The 23,465-nt window shown below is 46.6% G+C and overlaps 1 protein-coding gene across 1 annotated transcript; it reads right to left on the reverse strand.

Moving 5' to 3' along the window:
- Positions 1-537: 537 nt before the first annotated feature.
- On the reverse strand, positions 538-10,980 carry LOC143497958 (E3 ubiquitin-protein ligase TRIM35-like). The gene is made up of 6 exons (XM_076993610.1): positions 10,576-10,980; positions 10,124-10,219; positions 9,783-10,013; positions 9,429-9,451; positions 6,491-6,609; positions 538-1,082 (listed from the first exon to the last, which is right to left on the reverse strand). The coding sequence occupies exons 1-6, from the start codon at positions 10,978-10,980 to the stop codon at positions 538-540; spliced, it is 1,419 nt and encodes a 472-aa protein (XP_076849725.1).
- Between the last annotated feature and the right edge of the window lie 12,485 nt (positions 10,981-23,465).

The raw sequence follows: 23,465 nt of genomic DNA on the forward strand, positions 1-23,465 counted from the left end.
ACATATATTGGTCTGTGTAGTAGACTGGTGGAAAAATAAACAAGATGTTGAAGTTTATGATTATGTTCATTGATTCATTCATCATTCAAACTTAAATTAATATTTCTCATGTTAAATACTGAAATGCGATTAAAATGCGATTAATTTCGATTAATTAATTACAAAGCTTCCGATTAATTCGATTAATTTTTTTGATCGCGTCCCACCCCTAATATATATATATATATATATATATATATATATATATATATATATATATATATAATATAAAAAAATTAAGGGAACACTTAAACAACACAATGTAACTCCAAATCATCCACACTTCGTGTTCAGATAGGAAGCAACACTGATTGTGAATCATTTTCAACTGCTCTTGTGCAAATGGAACAGACAACAGGTAGAAATGAGAGATTTTCAACTGATTTCAAAGATTTTTATTGAGATCTAGGATGTGTTATTTTAGTCTTCCCTTTATTTTTTTGAGCAGTATATATATATGTTCATTATTACATGTATTCAGATTAATTCAGGGCAACATTAATTTTGCTGTTCCACTGTTACTGATATCTTTGCTGGTAATATCCTCATAGGAGAGGAACTGTAATTATAGAATAAAGGGAAAACAGTGTCAGTAAAAGCGTGTGTTATAGTGTGCAGGTGTGAACTGGTTAGAAGATCAGTGAATGTCACTTTCCCCCTGTCCCAGTCCAGATGAACTCTGACCCTCTGCACTTTCTCTGCAGGTGTGAGGAAGTGATCTGACTGTCCGGGGCAGCATGTCCAGTACTCAAAAGTGCTCATATCGTAGCACAGACTCCACAGTGATTCAGAGACAGACTCTCCCTTTCTCCATTCAGACTCTCTAATTACACCCAGTACCCAGTATTCACACTCTCCAACATCAACATCCCAGCAGTGTGTCCCTGAGTTAAACCCCTCAGAGCCCAGGACACACGCACACACATCAAATCTCTCTGGATTATCAGGAAGCAATGATTTCTGTGGTCTGTATTCTACAGTAGTGAGATCATCAGACAGGTGGAGGCGTGGATATACAGTGTTTGGGTCCAGAGTAACAGGGTCTGAGGAGAGAGAACAGAATGAATCATCATGTTCTTCATGTGTTTATGTGATGAGGTCACATCTACAGACTGCAGGCCCTTTACTCTGAGTGAAATGCTGCAGTAGGTTGATAAGAGGAAGTGATGGTGATGTTGTGTGTTCACCACACACCCCTGCAGTACTTGTGTGCTTGTTGTTTTGATGCTTGAAATTGTGTTGTCATGTAGGGCTACGCCCCCTCTTCTAGCTGTCACTTCGGTTCCATGTTCCTTGTGTCTGTATTCCCTGCTTGTCTGTTTCCATGGTTTCCCTCTGTCTGCCACACCCATGTCATTAGTGTTTCCAACTGTGTCTTGTTAGTTCTGTGTATTTATAGTCCCAGGGTTTCCCTTGTCGGTTATTTTGTGAAGTTTGCAATCTCTGTTTTTCTGGTATTTGTGATTTGTGATTCTCGTGAGTTTACTCGGTTTGTTCTCTTGTCTGTTCTAGCGTTTGTTCCTGCCTGGTTTTGTGAGTACTCCTTGTGTTTAGTATGTCGCTACATGTTTCATGTTCAGACTCCCTCGACGATCTGACCCGTGCCCTCTATTTCAACCCTGATTCCCTTAATAAATCTCGCTCTCTTCAGAGTTTGTGTCTGCCTCCTCACTCTGCAGCATACGGTGCGTTTTATTCATTAATACATCACATGAAACTCGTAACTAGTGCAGTGCTACTGTTACACTGTCACACTGCATGTGTATTATTAGTGTCTGTGTACTTAAGTGTGTGTGTGTCCTCATTAGTGGGTGGATACCGTTACAGTTCCCCCACTAAAGGGCGCTACTCCCAGAGAGACTAACACCAGTGGACTGTCCCCAGACTGAAGGACGGGACCAGAGGACGAGGACCACAGTGTCCAGACCCCCCAGGAGCAGATCCTCCAGGGAGGAGTCCACTGAGGTGCCACACCTACAACACCCTCCCCAGGACAACAGGGGGCAACACACAACAACACAGACACAGTAGTGATGTCAAACTCGAAACACGGAATCAAACTGTATCGATTCATTTGAATCACGGTTTTCCGAAACACTGTTTCGAAGTCTGTATTAAAAGTGAAAAGCCATGTGACTGTTCCAAAAATGGGTTTCATTATGTCACTCAGTTTCGAGACGTTTTGAATCTTTTCGCGCGTTTTAGTCCGCACTCAGGTTCAAGCAGCTGGGCTGATATCAGAATCTTTACTGATTACTTGCAATATTTAATAAATAAAGGATTACACAAGCATTTCCCTACGTTGCAATGTAAAATTAATAATGTCAGCTATATCAATCCACTGACAGTGTATCATAATAAAAAATACATCTTAATGATATCATTAAAACAACCCTGTTCTCTGCAAAATTATATGTTTTCATGACTAAAATTGATTTAGGGACACATGCTATGGAGGAATATTTCATGTCATTTTTATTTAAAAAAACACATTACTTCTATTTCTGTTAAGAATATAGATTTGTGGATTTAGGCCCTGGTTGCCCACTAGATGTCACTGTGGCGTGTGATGATTCAAACGTTTCACAAGATTGAATCATTTTCCGAATCAATTGGTTCATTTGATTCGATCTCCCAAAAGCCCCACTTTTGCCATCACTAAGACACAGTAACAGACAGAAAGACAGACACACGGATGGGAAGGAGCAACAACACTAAGGACAACACAGAGACAGACACAAAGACAGTGGCAGGGACATAGAGAGGGACAGATAGACACAAAGATGGTGATAGAGACACAAAGACAGTGATATAGTCGCAGACAGGAAAAGACACAGGCGAAATGATGATGACAGGGACAGACACACAAAATGATGGTGACAGGGACAAACACAGAAATAAAGATGATGACAGGGACAGACACAAAGACAGTCACAGGGATACAGACAGGAAAAGACACAGACAGACACAAAGTTATGGGAGAGTCTCAGCTGACACGCTTGGTCCCTCAGGGATTGAGATTCATGGAACTCAGACTCAGAGTACCGTACTTCCTATAGACCCCTAGTATCTTCATTTATACAGGATGGAGGAGGAGGCAGGATGGAGGAGCAGGTGGAGGTGGTGATGTCCCAGGGAGAGTGGGTGGTGTAGAGGTGGAGAGTGGGTGGTGTGTAGAGGGGGAGTGGGTGATGTAGAGGTGGTGAGTGGGTGGTGTGTAGAAGGGAGAGTGGGTGGTGTAGAGGTGGAGAGTGGGTGGTGTGCAGAGGTGGTGAGTGGGAGGTGTGTAGAGAGGAGAGTGGGTGGTGTGTAGAGGTGGAGAGTGGGTGGTGTAGAGGTGGTGAGTGGGAGGTGTGTAGAGGTGGAGAGTGGGTGGTGTGTAGAGGTGGAGAGTGGGTGGTGTGTAGAGGGGGAGAGTGGGTGGTGTGTAGAGGGGAGAGTGGGTGGTGTGTAGAGGGGGAGAGTGGGTGGTGTGTAGAGGGGGAGAGTGGGTGGTGTAGAGGTGGAGAGTGGGTGGTGTGTAGAGGTGGTGATTGGGAGGTGTGTAGAGGGGAGAGTGGGTGGTGTGTAGAGGTGGAGAGTGGGTGGTGTAGAGGTGGTGAGTGGGAGGTGTGTAGAGGGGAGAGTGGGTGGTGTGTAGAGGTGGAGAGTGGGTGGTGTGAGGTGGAGAGTGGGTGGTGTGTAGAGGGGGAGAGTGGGTGGTGTGTAGAGGGGAGAGTGGGTGGTGTAGAGGTGGTGAGTGGGTGGTGTAGAGGTGGTGAGTGGGTGGTCTGTAGAGGTGGAGAGTGGGTGGTGTGTAGAGGGGAGAGTGGGTGGTGTGTAGAGGGGAGAGTGGGTGGTGTAGAGGTGGAGAGTGGGTGGTGTGTAGAGGGGAGAGTGGGTGGTGTGTAGAGGTGGAGAGTGGGTGGTGTGTAGAGGTGGAGAATGGATGGTGTGTAGAGGGGAGAGTGGGTGGTGTAGAGGTGGAGAGTGGGTGGTGTGTAGAGGTGGAGAGTGGGTGGTGTGTAGAGGGGAGAGTGGGTGGTGTAGAGGTGGTGAGTGGGTGGTGTGTAGAGGTGGAGAATGGATGGTGTGTAGAGGTGGAGAGTGGGTGGTGTGTAGAGGGGAGAGTGGGTGGTGTAGAGGTGGAGAGTGGGTGGTGTGTAGAGGTGGAGAGTGGGTGGTGTGTAGAGGGGAGAGTGGGTGGTGTAGAGGTGGTGAGTGGGTGGTGTGTAGAGGTGGAGAGTGGGTGGTGTGTAGAGGTGGAGAGTGGGTGGTGTGTAGAGGGGAGAGTGGGTGGTGTGTAGAGGTGGAGAGTGGGTGGTGTGTAGAGGTGGAGAGTGGGTGGTGTGTAGAGGTGGAGAGTGGGTGGTGTGTAGAGGGGAGAGTGGGTGGTGTGTAGAGGTGGAGAGTGGGTGGTGTGTAGAGGTGGAGAGTGGGTGGTGTGTAGAGGGGAGAGTGGGTGGTGTGTAGAGGGGAGAGTGGGTGGTGTATGGAGCTTTTTTAGTGTCACCAGAACCTGAACCTGAAATCATTATTACTTGAAAAAACAGTCTGTAAAATCCTTTCAGGTATGCAAAAATTCGAGTTAAAATTCAGGTTCAGGTCGAAATTCAGGTTCGGGTCGAAATTCAGGTTCGGGTCGAAATTCAGGTTCGGGTCGAAATTCAGGTTCAGGTCGAAATTCAGGTTCAGGTCGAAATGCGATTCGGGAATGCATCCGCTGTCGTTAACGGTCTACCACTGTAGATTCATGTACCCTCCTATAATATTAATTCGACGTTATCGCTAAACAGTATTCTGAACGAGTAATATAGAGCTGTCTAGCTGGATGTCTTTCACTCAACATAATTTTCAAACAAAAGTTATGAACCATCTTCATTTCAACAAATGGTGATTCGGAGCCCGTTGGGATGATTTAAGCGAGTGGCCGATACGCAGAGTCACCCAAGACTCTTTAGATGTCTGTCAGCAGAGGCAGGCGGCATTTCTGGACAACGGAGACCACAGTCACGCAGCACTGGCCACACTAAGTGCCACGATTATGTGGCAGGTGGCACAGTGGTCACTTTCGTGCTGCTTACATGCTACTTACACGCCAAACAGGGACCGCACTGTTTTCTTTAGCAGAAAGAAGCGCTTCCCAATGACCTCTGATATGTTTTGTGATTGGCCAGATGCAGTTCGATTAGCTCTGAGTTTGTTTGCTCATCCTAAGTATACCGGATGCATTCCCGAACCACATTTCAACCTGAACCTGAATTACGACCCGAACCTGAATTTCGACCCGAACCTGAATTTCGACCCGAACCTGAATTTCGACCTGAACCTGAATTTGGACCCGAACCTGAATTTCGACCTGAACCTGAATTTTAACTTGAATTTTTGCATACCTGAAAGGATTTTACAGTTTTTTCAAGTAATAATGATTTCAGGTTCAGGTTCAGGTGACACTAAAAAAGCTCCATAGTGGTGTAGATCTCCTCATGGACTAACTGTCTCTCCTCAGACCAGCAGCCAACTGGTCGTCCCCCTCACTGTTTATACTAATACAGCCTTTAATACTGGAATAGTTAATTTACCAAACACACAATGTTAATGTTTCTCTCTCTATAGAGTTCTAATTGTGAGGAGAACAGAATTACTCTAATTCAGGGATGGGCAACTGGCGGCCCTCACTCAGTGCGGCCCGCAAATAGATCAATAATAATTTAATAATTAAAAGAAAAAAAACCGAAAGAGCAGGACTTTTTTGTTCTTGTCACGTAGGGCTACGCCCCCCTCTCCCGCCCTGCGTGTCTGTTGCCCTGGTTTCCCTCTGTCTGCCATACACGTATTGTCATTGTGTTCAGCTGTGTCTAGTTTAGTCCTGTGTACTTGTATCTCTGTGTTTCGCTCGTTGTTGGTTATTTGTGGTTTGTTCGGTTTTGTGGATTATCATCGCTGTTCTGGTATTTTCCGTCTCCGTTGTGTTTCTCCGTTGTGAATGGCTCTCCTGTTACGACTCCTGCCTGTCCTGTTGACCATTTGGACGGCTCTCCCATTTTGACCCGTGCCTGTACAAACGACTTCGCCTATGGAATTGCCCTTATTAAATCTCGCTCTTCTCAGCGTTTGTGTCCATGTCAACGCTCCGCAGTGCGCTACGCATTACACTTCTTTGATATAAAGGAGTTCAGATTCCTTTTTGCACTTTTTTATTAAGCAAATGTTTTGTCTTTGTTGCTTATTAAGGACATGTTAATGCATTTATATGCAGAAAATAGATGTATGCTGGTGCAATAAACATACAGATCTGAATTCATTTAAAATGTGTTCTTATTGAGAATAATTTGTAGTGTCCTTCATATCCAATTATTTGAAGTGCGTGGTCATGTGGCCCTCCAATAATAGTTCTGAAAAAATTTTGGCCCTCTTTATCATGGAAGTTGCCCATCCCTGCTCTAATTAATCAAAGAACACCAAAACTCACAGTACTGGAGAATCTTCTGCATTCTCTCCCAGACTCTGAACTTCAGGTTGGAAAGATGTTTTGCTACATTGATCAGAGATCCTGACACCTTCTCATGTTCCTTTGGTGTGTGATGAACTCTGGAAATGTATAAAGCTATTATTTTTATTTATTTGCCTTTATTTAACCAGGTTAGTCCCTTGAGATACAATATCTCTTTTACAAGGGAGACCTGGTCAAGACAAACCGAGCAGCAGCACAAATTACAACAAAGTACATTCCAGAATTTCAAACAATCTTACATAAAATCAATTCAAACATACACACACACACACGCACGCGCGCGCGCGCGCGCGTTATAACCAATGTTGGACGCTCCAGGTCCAGATGTGTCTTTCCTCCCACCATGTCACTCTCTCTTCCTGGTTGATGCGGATTGGCTGTTTTCTGCCCAAGACCCACAGTTCCGCCTTTAAAAGACCCACAAAGCAGCGAGACGAGGAGAATCTTTCTCCATTTTGGTGTCTGGTGTAGTTTGGTGTAGTTGCTAATATCTGTGATCTGACCTCCCGGTTTGTTTGAGTAGGCCTAATATTCTACCCCGATCTCGAGTCTGAAATTGCCTCTTTTGGTTTGGTAGCTGATATTTAAATTGTAGATATATATAGTGTGTGTGTATATGTATATGTAGCCCTAGCATGGTCTGCCCTCTGGGGTGTGTGATGGAGTGGGAGGAAGCAGGCAATCACGGGGGCAGCTGTGGTCCTGCGGTTCAGGTATTTAGGCAGACAGCCCGGGGTCCTTAGGGCAGAACAGTGTGGCTAGGCTAATAGCGTTTGGACGAAGAACTATTCTGATTAGGCATGCATATGGTAAAGGTGTGAGATCAGCATGGAGACGCCGTGATTCCCGGTAGCGTGTTCCTTGTTTGGAAGCAGAGCTGAGGTGGTGTGCGGTGCCGCGACCGTGTTTACTCTACAGCCCAGGACATATGGTGATCCCTTGAAGGTTAATGCAAGCGATTAGCTTTTGATTGATGCCGGCCACTTTGTAACAGACTATACAGTGCTTGGGTTGCCAGCTGCTTTTCCTTGTATTCTTTCGCTTTTATTCTTTTTTTTTTGTTCTCACCGTATTGATATGTCCCCTTCGTGTTGCTGTGGTTTTATGATTATACTCCTGTCTGTTTTTTTTATGATTAAGGGTGGTTGCCGTATGTGTTGGATCAACAGTGTGGAGTTGGGATATTGATACTTTGGGTATCCATTAGTGTGACTTGCAGTGCAATATAGTATATGTCTGGTTTTAAACTTCTTCACGTGTGATAACCTTGTCGTGCAATACAGTGAGATCGTGGTGTGCAATAGGAGATCCTGTTTTTTTTGTGTGTGTTTTTTTAACTCCACGTGTGATAAGGATACCATCAGGGGATTCCCAACCCCATTACTGTGCCCAGCAAGGTAGCTGTTTTATTCATCTTTCTGAGTCAAACCCATATGATCATTGACAACTTCTGGAACAAATAATAAACTGTCAGTTTTTTGTACGATTCTAAATCTGTGTGGCTTGAGATCGTTAACTCACACGGAGCTTCCCCTCGCTCCAGGTCTAAACTCAGGGGTGGCGTAGTCGGGTATCAGCTAACTCTTAGACGCCACATATAAATATTCGTGTAAATAGTTTAAGCTGTTAATACGGCCCAAACAGGAAGAAAGGACTACGACGCTCTTTTTGTTTATCCCGTTCTCTTTGTTTTGTTATAGGAAGTTAGGGTAGGTTATTGTATTTTATTTACTTTTCGTTGAACAGGCTTTAGGTAAGGTAGTCGATATTGTTTTGGTTATAGATGTTTTGTTTATTATTTTGAGCATCGGGTCGTGTCCTGAAGCTACAGCCCTGGGCAATTGTAAATAAAACACTAATCTTTTCACTATCCCTATCACAGTCTCTCCATATCCTTTCTCTGTTAGGGCTATTGCTTAGAGTAGTCGTAACGTATTTCGTCCGTATTTCCCGGGACATGTCCGTATGTCATCCCCCCCGGCGTCCTGTTTGCCATCCCCCCCGCTCAACAACTTACACACAAAGTGTCCTGGTTTTCCCAAATAAAAAAATGGTCACCTTAGATAATATTGAATTTGAAGTAAGAAACATCTTAACTTGATAATTGACTAATGCTTCAAATATCTCTGCCATAACAGGATGCTTTGAAATAGGTCTGTAATTATTTAAATCAGTAGGGTCTCCCCCTTTGAAAAAGTGGTAATACCATTGCAGTTTTTTCATTCTTGGGAATTTTGATTGTATCCAGTGTAAGATTAAAGATACAACACAAAGGTTCAGCAATATATTCGGCTGCAAGTTTGAGGGAAAAATGGCTCAAGAGAATCAGGACCAGCAGGTTTACAAGACTTTAACTTCTTCAAAGCTTTCTTTACCTCAGCTGTTGTAAATGGCCTAAAATTGAAAACCTCACTAATTTTGTTTCTGGTAACAACATGTTTAATTTGATAATTTTGTGATTGAGACAATCAGCCAGCTTTAACAAAGTGTGTATTGAATTGGTTTAATATTTCAGTTTTATCGCCAATATTTTTCCCACCCACCCCAATATTTTAAGGCAATTTCACACCATTATTAGATGCAGATAGAGACTTAATTTCTTTCCAAAACTTTTTAGCGTTAGCTAGATTTTCAGTTATTTTAGCTAGAAATCAGATTTAGCCTTTCTCAGCAATAAAGTAAACTTTTTTCTTTAGGGCATTCTCTTGCACTACCCCATGCCACATTTCTGTTATGGAGCAAATCTGATTTGTGAACCAAGGATTTTCCCACCCCTTAACTATAAATTTTCTGAGGGGGGCATGTTTATTCATGATCTTAGTAAAGCTTTGAAGGAATGTATCAGAACAATCACAATGTGTAAAAATATGGAGATCAAAGAGAAATAATCACTTACTGTTTCAATGTGGACGACACATTCTGAGAAGGAAACAAAGTGACAATTGTACACAGAAATTGAAATGCAACTTTAATTTTCTTTATGACTGTAAAATATGCCTTTTCCATATATAATAAAATCAATGTGTCTAAAGACCGTGACACACACACACACACACACACACACACACACACAAAAACAAATGTCAAAACCTTTTACTTATGCATTTGTGTGTGTGTGTGTGTGTGTGTGTGTGTGTGTGAGGTAGATGGCCAATGAGTGATTCTTTTTCATCTACATTGGTGCATATTTGTATGTGTGTAACATTTGTATGTGTATAAGTGAGAGAGAGACAGACTGAGTGATTCTTACTAGTAAGAATGGGATGTTCTCAGCTTCCATCTCCTTCTCTGTGTTTCTGATTTGATCTGAAAGAGATGCTATTTCTCCACTCATCTCCTCAATCTTCCTCCTCATCATGTGACTCTTCTGCTCCTCTTCCTCCTTCAGTGCAGCTAGTCGTGCTGCTTCTTCATCTCTTAGAAACTGGTAGATCTTCTCAAACTCCTCCTTTATCTGTCTCTCTGTGTGCTGGGCCTGATACTGGAATGGGAGATGATGAGGAAATATAAACTGTCCAAATGTGTGTGTTTCATTATGGTGTACGTGGACAGTGATCACAGCATCATTCAGAACTCAGAGTGACCTTTCACCTTAATGTGTGCTGCTGTTTTCTCACAGGCTTGTTTATCTTCCTCTAAGACCTTCAGATGCTGCTGTAGAGACTCCAGGGAGGTCTTGAGTTTGTTCTGTAAAAATGGCAAAGGAGTCTTACAGAATTTTATCTCAGTGTCTGTATCTGTACTGGAGATTACAAAGATTACAAAATAATGTCAAGAATGAAAAGAATGCCACGTTTACTCTTTGACCAAGTTTCGTTTACTGTAAAATAGTAAACTATATATTTACAGTGTCTAAAAATGTTATTTATATTTTAATTTTTCAATAAATAAACTTTGAATATAATAACTGTGAAGGTTTGATTTAATTTCATATCCCATCCCCTGACAGGTTTAATCTAGCCTTTTTAACATTCATTTCAAAATAATCTAAACCATGGAAGAAAACAGATATTACAGTTAAATATATATAGTATGTTTCATACCTTAAAGTCACAAACAGCTTCATCTATTGGACAGCAGTCGTGAGTTTTATGTGCCTTTGAAATCTGACACACCACACACACAGGCTGTTGGTCCTCCAGACAGAAGACTTTGAGTTTCTCATTGTGCAGACTGCAGAGCACCTCAGACCCAGATGAAGATCTCTCACTCCTGCTCTCTAGAAAAGACTCACACAGGTTCTTTAGTGCACGATTAAGAGGAGGGTTGGAATTAAAGGATCTTCTTCTACAAACTGGACATTCTCGAGATCCCTTGGTTTCCCAGAACTGCTGCAGACAGGTTTTACACACACTGTGGGTACATGGCAGTAAAACAGGATCCCTGAAGATGTCACAGCACACAGGACATGAAAACTCTTCTTCTGACAGAGGGTTTATAGCAGCCATTTCCTCCAACAGCTGCTGTGCTGTTTCTCTGTAATGCTCCTTCTGTACAAACTTCACTTTCACTTTTAGATCTTCTGTAATAAACACAGTAGCACAGGAGAGAATCAGTCACTGTAGTCCTTTATCCAGCTGAGGAAGTTTAGACTCCTTTCAGAAATAAGGCAGAAAGAAGTAAATACCAGAGTTAAGAGCTTTTGTAAAGAAATAAAGGAGTTGAATGTAAGGAATGCCACCTGATCTCCACCTAACCAGCCTCACCTGACGCTCATCACCACACCCCCTGTATCTCTACTTAAACGCCCACATTCCACTTCCTAGTCACGAAGTATTGCCGACTCATGCCGCGTACCAAGCCTTTTCTATTACCTGTCTGCTTTCCTGTGTTCCGACCCTCGCTTACGTCCCCGACCTTGTCTCCTGCCTAGTCCCTCTGTACCTCCTGACTTCTGCTCCCCCGGTATGACCCTGGACTGTCCTGACCACGCCAAGAATACGCAGTTGCTACTAGTCATAGTGCTCGTGTTACACCTGCCTGTTTCTGTACCAGTGTCTCATTTCAATAAAAGCGGTGTTCTTCCGCATTTGGATCCCTCTCTGCCTGGTCAATACGTTACAGAAATACTTCGCCAAACCATGGATCCAGCAGAAGATACACTAAAGACACTCACCAAGACGGTCCAACAACTCCTGGGAATAGTTCGAGATCATGGACTCCAAGTGGCAGCACTCCAGGAAGCCGTTCGTCTCGTCACAACGGCAACCTCCACACCCGCGAGCGTCCCCGTAGCCGTACCCGAACGTTACGACGGGTCTCCCGAACGATGCCGTAACTTCCTCATGCAGTGTTCAATATACTTCACGTATCACCACGCTCGATTCCAAGCCGAGTTGCCAAGGGTCCACTTCATTCTCTCGTTTCTCACTGGTATAGCAGGTACTTGGGGCACCGCTTTGTGGGACACCAAAGACCCAGCCCTCCAGTCTGAGAACCAGTTCACAGCGTTGCTCCGAGCAGTCTTCGATCACCCTGCAGACGGTCGCGACATCGGAGACCGACTCAACGACATCCAGCAAGGACAACAGAAGGGATTTACCCGACCATCCACTTCTCCTGTCGCAGCTAGCTTCTTCTTCATCGAAAAGAAAGGAGGGGGATTACGTCCTTGTATTGATTACCGTGCCCTTAACGCAGTCACATCGAAGTACGCCTACCCTCTTCCCTTTATCACCGCCTCACAAGAACGCCTGATGGGGGCGAACCTCTTTACGAAGTTGGATCTACGGAGTGCGTACAACTTGATTCGAATCCGAGAGGGCGATGAGTGGAAAACCGCCTTTATCACAGCCAGGGGGCACAATGAGTACCTTGTAATGCCATATGGACTGACGAATAGTCCCTCCGTGTTCCAGGCATTTATGGATGACATCTTCCGTGATATGATTGATGATTTTGTGTTTGTCTATATTGACGATATCCTAATTTATTCCCCGTCTGTCTCTGAACATGTCCTGCACGTCTCAGCGGTGTTGCAGCGCCTGCGGGAACACCACCTGTATGTAAAGGCTGAGAAATGTGAATTTCATCATTCCACAGTGACCTTCCTCGGATGTACGCTCTCTCCTGGTCAAGTCTCCATGGATACCGATAAAGTCAAGGCAGTCACGGACTGGCCAACCCCCCGTTCTACTAAAGAACTGCTGCGATTCCTGGGTTTTGCCAACTTCTGTCGCCATTTCATCCGCGGCTTCGGTGAGTTGGCAGCTCCTCTTACCAATCTCCTTAAAGGGGGAACGTCACGGGAATTTATCTGGACTGCCGAGGAAGACCGAGCGTTCTTACTCCTTAAACGGGCTTTCACGTCGGCTCCTGTACTACATCTCCCTGACCCCCTGGTCCAGTTCATCGTGGAGGTCGACGCCTCGGAGGTGGGAGTAGGCGCTGTTCTCTCGCAACGTCAAGGAAACCCGCCAAAGTTATACCCCTGTGCCTATTACTCAAAGAAACTGTCAGCCGCCGAGATCAATTACGACGTCGGTGACCGAGAGCTCCTAGCCATTAAACTTGCCCTCGAACAGTGGCGTCATTGGTTGGAGGGGGCGACACACCCCTTCTTAGTCTATACAGACCACAAGAATTTAGAATATCTGAAATCTGCCAAGCGACTGAACCCGCGGCAAGCCAGATGGGCGTTATTCTTCTCTCGGTTTCGCTTCACTGTAACTTACCGACCCGGATCAAAGAACGTCAAAGCGGATGCCCTTTCCCGACTGTATGAAAAGGACACTGTTGTTAAGGAACCTGAGTATATTCTGCAGGATTCCTGTTTCCTTGCAGTCATCAGGTGGGAGATTCAGGAGGAGTTGGATGAAGCCCTGCGTACTGATCCAGGTCCCGTGGAATGCCCCGAGGGTAAACAGTACGTCCCCGTACCCCTTAGAGGGCGTGTCCTCCAACTTGCTCCCAACACGGCAGGCACGGGTCACCCAGGTATTACACGTACACGACACCTCATCTCACAACGTTATTGGTGGCCGTCCTGGGAAGATGACATCAGGGATTACGTGTTAGCGTGCTCTGTCTGCGCCCAATCCCGCACTCCCCGTACTCTCCCAGCAGGAAAACTCCTTCCTCTACCTGTTCCTCTCCGGCCCTGGACTCACCTCGCTGTCGATTTTGTCACAGATCTGCCCACTTCTGGAGGTAACACAGTTGTTATGGTTATCGTAGACCGATTCTCTAAAATGTGCCGCTTGATTCCTCGCCCCAAACTACCTACTGCAATGGAATCCGCGCTGGAGTTGTTTAATTATGTCTTTCGCATATACGGCTTACCTGAAGATATCGTCTCAGACCGAGGATCACAGTTCACATCTCGGGTCTGGAGGCAGTTCTGCAAGCTTCTAGAACTGCCTCATACACTCCGCAACCAAACTCACACCCTTCCAATGTGTCTATGGTTATCAACCTGCATTCTTCCCTTGGGACAAGACCCCTGCTGACGTCCCGGCCCTGGACGAGTGGCTCAAGCACAGTGCCCGCACCTGGGAGATGGCACATGTCCATTTACGCTGCGCCCTGCACACAGGCCGGCTCAACGCGGATCGCCGTCGTCTTCCTGCCCTGATCTATCATCCGGGACAGAGGGTATGGCTATCGACACAAAACCTGCATTTGAAACAGCGTAGTAAAAAGCTTAGCCCACGGTACATCGGACCATTCAAAATACTCAGCAGAGTCAACGCTGTCTCGTATAAGCTCCTTATGCCTGCTCATTATCGTGTCAATCCTGTCTTCCATGTCTCTCTCCTTAAGCCAGTTCACTATAGTCCGTTCACCACTCCCCCTGTGCCCACTAGCCCTCCGGATCCCCTGGAAATCGACGGTCGACCGGCATACATCGTCCGAGAGCTTCTGGAGTCTCGGCGCCGAAGGAACGGACTCCAGTACCTTGTGGACTGGGAAGGATACGGTCCCGAGGAGCGGGCCTGGATTCCGGCGAGGGATGTCCTCTGCCCTACCATGATAGCGGATTTCCACGCTGCGCACCCCAACTTTCCCGCTCCCAGGTGCTGCGGTAGACCCCCGGCTCGTCTTAGAGCGTCAGGAGCCGCTCCTTTGAGGGGGAGTGTAAGGAATGCCACCTGATCTCCACCTAACCAGCCTCACCTGATGCTCATCACCACACCCCCTGTATCTCTACTTAAACGCCCACATTCCACTTCCTAGTCGCGAAGTATTGCCGACTCATGCCGCGTACCAAGCCTTTCTATTACCTGTCTGCTTTCCTGTGTTCCGACCCTCGCTTACGTCCCCGACCTTGTCTCCTGCCTAGTCCCTCTGTACCTCCTGACTTCTGCTCCCCCGGTATGACCCTGGACTGTCCTGACCACGCCAAGAATACGCAGTTGCTACTAGTCATAGTGCTCGTGTTACACCTGCCTGTTTCTGTACCAGTGTCTCATTTCAATAAAAGCGGTGTTCTTCCGCATTTGGATCCCTCTCTGCCTGGTCAATGCGTTACACTGAAAAAGTGTGATTTCTCCACCAGATGACGCCAGTTTACTATCAAGTACCTGAATCAGGGAAACATGCACTAATTCAACTTCTGATTTTAATATTTATTCATTAAACAGGAGTGCAGCAAAACATTTGAAGTAAATATTTACATAATTATGAGATCATGATTTAAAATTTTTTTGAACACATAAAAAAATTATAGGTTAAGCAATGACTTAACTTTAAAAAAAAGTAGTTAATTGTCACGGTAGGTCAGCCTGGACGCCACCAGAGGCCGCATACACACACTCCCCTCTGTCAAACGCACACCCACAACCAGACGGCGCGCACCCTCTCAGTCTCGATCACTCCTACCTTCCCGATCACCGGAGTACTGACACCTGTCACATAATCAGGTGGTGGTGTATTTATTCCCACAGGTCGCACTGTCCAGTGCTGCGCATTCAGCCTGCTACCTCGCCTCGCACCGTGGGAGAGACCTGCTCTGTGAACAAGCTAGTTAAAAGCGCCGCTATTATTCTCGTTCCATTACTATTTTCTTCGTTTACATTTCTGTTCGTGTTAAAGTGTTATGGATAATAAAACCAGTCATTTTTCCAGATTTAAATTTTCATTGTACTCATAAAAAAAAAATTGAGAAGTGATGAGTTCTTTCAAAAAGTAGTTCATTTATTGAAGTTCATGTATTAGTAATTGAGAGGGTATTTATTGATTATATATGTTTATGATACCCTCTTTTTTATCCACTTCTCGTGCATCCTATCTAGGGTAGATGAGAAAAAAACACCCCAGACGAACAAGATGTGGTGTTATGATATAGAGCCTGAGACTTAGTGTCATTTACCAAAGTATATGCAGAGTATATCAACGGTGGAGAACTGTAAGAAGGCTGTGTGAAGATAATATTGAGTAATTGAGTAATGGAGTAATGTTACGGTGACAGCTCCGGACCCTTCCCTATGGGCGTGCTGCTACGTTGTCTGTGTGTCGTTATGTCCATGTATGTAGTTCCGTGGGTGTGGGTTGTCTGTGAGTGTGTTCGTAGTCTCACCTGTGCCTTGTCTCGAGATCACGAGGGTATGTGTTGACCGTCTATTTAATGTGCGTTTGCGTGCGTGTTTATGTTGTATGTGCGCTGTGTGCGCTGAAGCCATCACTCAAATAAAGTGACGCTTGAGTGTGCGAGCTGGAGTCTGTGCCTCGTCATTCTGCCCGCCCCCCCGCGTTACAAAAAGACAAGCCGAAACAGAGATGAAGCCAGGACGTTCGTCCCGTGCCAAGAAGGGGAAGAGGGCGAGCCGACACCACCACCCCTCTTCTCCTGTGCGACGCCATGATGCTCCCGCAACAGAGGAGGAGCTCGAGAGGGACCCGGTATGCGCGTCCCTGCTGTGTTACGCACGGGAGACAAAGGAGGAGTCGAAAGCGGAGCATTACCGCCAGGCTGCCCAGCGAGCTTGGCGGTTGGGATTTGGCTCCCCGACGAGGGACTCCTCTCCCCTGGCGGCTGGCAGACAGGGGTTTCCCAGAACATCGTCGCCACGCCCCCCGGAGGACCCGTTGGTGGTGTATGCGGGGATGGTGGGCGTGACCACTCCCGAGGAAGAGTTCGGGAGTGAGGACATGGGAGAAGAGACGGACGGTGGAGCCAGCATACCAGTATACTACGGTGAAGGGGAAGACAACGTCAGCCCTCCTGCGTCGGAGTGTTCCACCCCGCTGCTTCCCACAGAGAGGAGGAGGAACATGACGTAAGCCCTCCTCTCTCCGACCACTCAGAGGGCGCGTCATACTCTGAGAGAGTAAGCCCAACGCCGACAGACTACTCCGGAGAGACCGTGAGGGAGAAGAGGCGTGCTGAAGAAGGCGTGCCTCTTCCCTACCTCGAGGGCAGCCCGATGGACTGCTCCCGGGCCGACACGCCGGAACGGCCGATGAGTTGGAGTTTGGGCGGCTCTGAGAGGGAGATGGAGGTGGAAGAACCCACACACGGGACATGGCCGGTGGAGCGTCCGCCCAGAGGAGGCGGGGGTCCCCTAGGGGAGTTCGAAGGGAGGAGACGGAGAGGCGGCAGGCGTACCCTGCGCCGCATCCTCCAACCGCTTCCCCGGCGACGGGACGCGCGCCCACCGAGAGGGCTGCTGGGGTGTCCGCCGCGTGCGAGGGATCTGCGCCGAGGGTGGAGGGAGTCCCGCCCACTGCTACGCCTGCAGGCCAGGGGGCATTTTCTCCCTTGGCCGCTCTCCTATCTATGATAAACGTGTCCCAGTGTCTGTCAGTACCTGTGTTTGTGTCTGTCCCAGTGTTTCTCCCGAACCCCCTGTTCCCTCTTGTGCCCTTTATGTTTAACGTTCCTGTGTGTGTGTTTGTTGCTGTGCCGTTGTTTAATGTTTTCTCCCCTGTCTTCCCAGGGAGGGTGTACTAGGGCTGTTTGTGGCGGTTCCCGCTATCGGGGGTGACGGCTTTCGGAGGCTCGTGGTCCCGGCGGTTCCGGACCTGCCCGTCGGTGTAGGTTCGGGGCTTTCCAGCTACGCGGGACGCTCCGGGAGTAGCGAGCCCCTGGTGGTGGGCTCTGTCACGGTGACAGCTCCGGACCCTTCCCTGTGGGCGTGCCGCTACATTGTCTGCGTGCCGTTATGTCCATGTATGTACTTCCGTGGGTGTGGGTTGTCTGTGAGTGTGTTCGTAGTCTCACCTGTGCCTTGTCTCGAGATCACGAGGGTACATGTTGACTGTCTAATTAATGTGCGTTCGCGCAGTGTCCTGTGCTCGTCTTTGTCTGAGTGTTACCCGTGCGTGTTTATGTTGTATGTGCGCTGTGTGCGCTGAAGCATCACTCAAATAAATTGACGCCTGAGTGTGCGAGCCGGATTCTGTGCCTCGTCATTCTGACCGCACCCCCGCGTTACAAGTAATAACAGACTGTTTTACTTGTTTGCAACCAGGGCCGGACTGGGTCCTTTTTCAGCCCGGGAGTTTCATGCCGAAATCCGGCCCAAAATTATTTTTCCCTCCCAATCAGCCCAAATTAGAGATTGACATGTGCCGGCCCATCGGGAATCCTCCCGAATCTCCCGATTAGCCACTCCGGCTCTGAATGATAAATGTGACTAGCGATTAGCTTGTGTTGCTACATGCAGGTAGTAGCTTAATGTTACTCGATGGTTAAATGTGTTTGGACTGTGTGCTTTTGAACTCGGCATGAGCTCAGTGTGTGTGTGTGTGTGAAAGCACCAGAACACGTTTCTTGGACCCGCCCATCAGTGAGCAGCAGCTCAGTGCTGTGATGTGTGGGGAAAAGAAATCCATCCAGAGTCTGATTACTACCTGGTAATCTCAGCCAGAGTCTGATTACTCCCTGATAATCTCATCCAGAGTCCGATTACTCTCTGATAATCTCCTCTCACACCTGGACATGGCCTGAAGACGGACAGTGTGAGCACATAAGAGAGATGCTGTACATGGAGGTGTTTCTCAAGTGAATTTTGTGCCTCATTTGTGCCTGTTGGGAGCTGTTTTGTTTTCTTTCCGTAATGTTTTATGTTTGCAGTAATGGACATTAAACCCTTTGCTGCTACAGCCTTCTGCTGCTTCCTCACTGTCACACACTAATATACCACACAAACTGGTTTGACTTTGACATGAAATTAAACAAATGGTGTAAGGCAGATGTGAAGACTGTATTCATACATTTGTTATAGAGACTAAATTATTTGGGCTGTGACAGAGTCTTGGGTCTGTGAGAAGAACATTTAACATGTTTGATTTTGGTTCTTTCTCTGTGTCTCTTCCTTCAGTTTAGTGTCTAAAGTGACTGTGGTGATATTGAGAGGACGTGTAAGCAGGAGCATCTGTGAGGAAAACACAGGTGGTTTAACATGTCAGTATTTCACAATCAGACCTAGAAATCCAGTGTACAGTGTGTGAGGAGACCGGTGAGAGGAGACCAGTATCTTGCTCCCTGAGTAAACGTTCCTTCTTCTCCATTACATCTTCTCGACTGGTTTGGAGATACTTTACCCTTCAATAATGGCTAATAACCATGTTTGAACATGTATTTAATTGTTTTTCTACTTCACATTTTAAAAATATACTGCATTGTTTCACATTTTTCAAAATGATGATAAACAGGAGTCTAAGCATTTCTTTATAGAATGTCTTTATAAACAACAAACTAAAGATTGTGTATGTATAATAATCATGGTGTTTACTGCCATGTTTTTCAATAACTCAAATAATTTACATTTATAATATAAAGTGTCTCATTTGTGTACAGAGTAAACAAATTCTAAATAAAAGCAAATGAAACCGGTGCGACTACGAACACGCTCACAAACGACCCATACCCATGGAACTACAAACATGGACATAACGACACGCAGACAACGTAGCGACACGCCCACAGGGAAGGGTCCGGAGCTGTGACTGTGACACATGGGAGATCCAAAGACATTATACTGATATGAAAACAAGTGCAGATATCAAGAACAGGCAAAACCAGTACAAATGGGATAAGTAAAGAATCAAGAAACCAGTCCAAAGCCTCAATAAACCAGGAGCAGTGTGAACAGAACCAACCAGAGAGGAGCAGAACAGATCAGTAACTGGAAATAATCAATCGACATGATCAGTATGCATAAATGAGACATGACAGTCATTCATAATGATAACACTTTGTGAACAGGACTGGAGAGTGGACGTTCCCCTGTGGTGCTCCCGTGTTGCTGATCACTGTATCAGAGGAGCCGTCCCTGATCCTGACGTGTTGTGGTCTCCCCGTAAGGTAGTCAGTAATCCAGGTGACCAGGTGCATGTCTACCTCCATCTCCATCAGCTTGTCCTTCAGCAGTAGGGGCTGGATGGTGTTGAAGGTGCTGGAGAAGTCAAAGAACATAACCCTCACATCACCGCTCCCCTTGTCCAGGTGAGAGTGAGCTCTGTGCAGGAGATGGAGGATGGCGTCCTCCACCCCCACCTTCTCCCGGTAGCCAAACTGCAGTGGGTCCTCATCATGGTGGACCTGAGGTCTGAGGTGACACAGCAGCAGTCGCTCCATGGTCTTCATCACGTGGGATGTCAGAGCAACTGGCCTGTAGTCATTCAGCTCCTTCGGGTGTGCCTTCTTGGGAACTGGAATGAGGCAAGTTGTCTTCCACGTGTCAGGAACCTTCCTTAAGCGTAGACTCAGGTTGAAGACATGTTGGAGCAGCAAACCCAGTTGGACAGCACACGCCGTGAGCAGGACAGTCAAACCTGTTGTAGAAGTAGTTAAACTGGTTTTCTCTGTCCACACCTCCATCCACTGAGCTGCTGCTCTTGTTCTTACACCCTGTGATGGTTTTCATCGCACCCCAGACCTCCTTCATGTTGTTGTCCTGCAGCTTTCTCTCCACCTTTATCCTGTAGGACACACTGGCCTCTTTTAGACGAACCTTGAGTTTCCCCAGTACACACTTCAGCTCCACCAAGTTTCCATCTTTGAACGCCCTCTTCTTCTGATTGAGGAGCTCCTTGACGTCACTGGTGATACAGGGTTTGTTATTTGGGAAGCAGCGTACAGTCCTTGTGGGAACAGCTACGTCCATACAGAAGTTCAAGTAGTCCGTAACGCAGTGTCACTCCCTCAATGTCCTCACAGTGTGGATGCAGCAGCACGCTCCAATCAGTGGTCTTGAAGCAGTCTATGAAGGCTTCTTCTGCTTCAGGAGACCAAACTCTGAATGTACGAGAGGTAGAGGGCTGTCTCAGTACCAGTGGTTTGTACTGAGGCTGTAGGAAAACCATCAGATTGTGATCTGATTTCCCCTGTGGTGGTAGTGGCGTGGCCCTGTATGCGTCAATAGTCCTGTTTTTCCTGGTGGGACAGTCCACAAAATGGAAAAAGGCAGGCAGGGTGTGAGTCCAGTGTGACGTGATTAAAGTCACCAGCAATCAGAAGGAAGGTGTCAGGGTGCTGTGTCTGTAGTGCTGTGTCTGTAGTGCTGTGTCTGTAGTGCTGCGACAGTGTAGTGGATGACGTCACACGCTGCCTGCGCGTCCGCCCAGGGTGGAATGTAAACACACACGAAGATGGCGTGTGAGAGCTCCCGCGGCATGTAATATGGTCGGAGGCTCACCGCTAACAGTTCGATGTCCCGACAGCAGATAACCTCCTTCACGCTTACATGGCCAGGGTTGCACCACCTGGTGTTGATGAAGAGAGCGAGCCCCCCACCTTTGCGCTTCCCGCTGAGCTTCGGGTCCCTGTCTCGGTGAAACAGCACACTGCACTCCCTGTAGACCTTCTGGTCCTTTACCAGACTTGCCAGCTCATCGGTTTTGTTAGTAAGCGAGCCCCGATACTTCTGCCTCAGCTCCCCCAGGATTATTTGGACAATGCCCCCGCGTCTCCCATGAGACGGACGCTCAGCAATTGTTCTCGGGAATAGACTTGATATTCCTCGCTGCACTCCATACTACAATTAAATATATTCTAATATCCTTAGGATATAAATAAGATGCACACTGGGTGTGCCATCCTGGATAAGCTGCACTACCAGAGCAACTTCTGTGGGTTGTAGACACCACATCATGCTACCTCTATGGTGAGAAAACTGACAAAATGCAAAAGTGACCAAAACATTAGCCAGAAAGGATGAGAACAGAGAAAAGGTCTGTGGTCTCCACCTGAAGAATCACTCCTATATAGGGGGGGTCTTGCTAATTGTCATTTCTACCTGTTGTCTGTTCCATTTGCACAACAGCAGGTGAAATTGATTCACAATCACTGTTGCATTCTAACTGAACGGGGGTGAGTTTCCCGTAACTTTCTTAATGCTAAGTACTTTGTAACCTCGTACTTACGAACATTCTTAAATTTACACTGGTTTCCCAAAAGCCTACGTAACCCACGTCATACTTAAACTTGTTTGTGAACCTACGAGTGGTCTGGCCCTGTTGTAATTCGCAAAGTTGTTTTTAGCGAGTGCAGTTCTGTCTGAAAAACGAAAGAGGCTGGTAATTATCCCTTTATAAACGCTCCAAACTGCACACACGTGTGTACAAACACGAATCCATTAACAGTTAAATGTACTTTTGAAAAGGGACTTGCGTCAAGTAAATTAGACCCAACGTCTTTAGTTCAATACTGCGCATAAATATACATACTAAATTGAAATTATTGTTTTCATGAAACAAACTATTGAAATTGGTTAAAGTACAACATAGTATTTATTAATATATGCAATTTTCCAGTGGAACAGTTGTAGATGTAACGTAGGGCGCGGCGTGAAGGATGAGACACGGAATCCTTTGTGCCAGCAGACATCACTTATTTTACACATGAATTGCACTCAAAGCGCACAGAGAGACATGTAACTCATACAGAAACATGCAGACTCAGACAACGACGAGCACAGGACACTGCACGAAATAGACAAACCACATAAACCCCACGTGATGGCGAGACGAGCCACAGGTGAGACGAATCAGTACAAGACATAACCGCTCCCACGGAGATCCACAGACGCAGACTAGGAGACGTAGACAACGTAAACACACGCCCAAAGGGAGGGGTCGGGCACCGTAACGTGACAGTAGAATTCAAATAATATATTGTTCCTCGAGCAATGGTTACAAATTGGCCTACTAAGCTTGTTAACTCTTAACCAATCAAATTAATTCATTAATTACTTACACATATAAGTAACCAAGAGGAATGCTGATAATGGTGGTTATGTGGTGAACATGGCAGCTGTACAAAGAATATTGGTTCTCAACCAAAGACATCGTTAAAGAAGACGCCGTAATCAACATGAACAGGCAGCTCGTCTTAACTCAGTTCTGCGTCTAAGGGTGAGTCAACTTGATCTCCCTGATGTACAGTGTGACAGATACCGCCTGCCTAGGGAGGAGATCATGGCTCTCCTTGGTCTCATACAGGAGGAGTTAACAAGAGCAGGGCCCGGTGCCTGGGACTGCCTGACCCCGTGCTGGGGCCCTGCCCGTGCGGGGGTGACCTGCACCACTGCGGGTACGTCGCTGGATCGGGTGGGTCGGTCTGCCTTGCGTCGGGGTATCGGGTCTGGGCCCTGGGGCTCTGGAGTGCATGGGTGGTGGGGGTGGAGCGGTGGCTGTTGGGAGGTATCTGGGGTGGGCTTGGGGCACTTGGTTTTGGACTCAGACCAGCTTATCTTCTATCCTGTAGATGTCTGTTGTCGTTGGATTGTTGTACGTTTGGAATGGTTAATATTTGAGGGAGATTGTATGTAGGTGTATATATGTGTGTAGATGGGTGTGTAGATGTATATATGTGTGTAAGTGTATGTGTGGGTATGTCACGGCCTTTCCCAACAAAGGGCAGAATGTATACTTCCTTTAACTCAAACCCAACACTACACCTTGGGGAGTCGCAAGTTGACAGAGATGCAGAGAGAGGATGTAAATTCACAATTTATTATTTCACACAAAAGATAAAATTTATAAATTC

The sequence above is a fragment of the Brachyhypopomus gauderio genome, unplaced genomic scaffold, assembly GCF_052324685.1.
Source record: "Brachyhypopomus gauderio isolate BG-103 unplaced genomic scaffold, BGAUD_0.2 sc117, whole genome shotgun sequence".
NCBI lineage: Eukaryota > Metazoa > Chordata > Actinopteri > Gymnotiformes > Hypopomidae > Brachyhypopomus > Brachyhypopomus gauderio.

Bases quoted from the DNA above. Each gene is read 5' to 3' on its own strand.
- LOC143497958 (XM_076993610.1), bottom strand. From the start codon at position 10,980: ATGGCTGCTATAAACCCTCTGTCAGAAGAAGAGTTTTCATGTCCTGTG. The intron at 10,014-10,123 runs GTGAAAGGTCAC...CTCCCATTCCAG, and splicing joins AAACAGCAGCACACATTAAG to TATCAGGCCCAGCACACAGA. The intron at 1,083-6,490 runs GTGAGTTTTGGT...CTCTCTCCTCAG, and splicing joins GCAGAAGATTCTCCAGTACT to ACCCTGTTACTCTGGACCCA.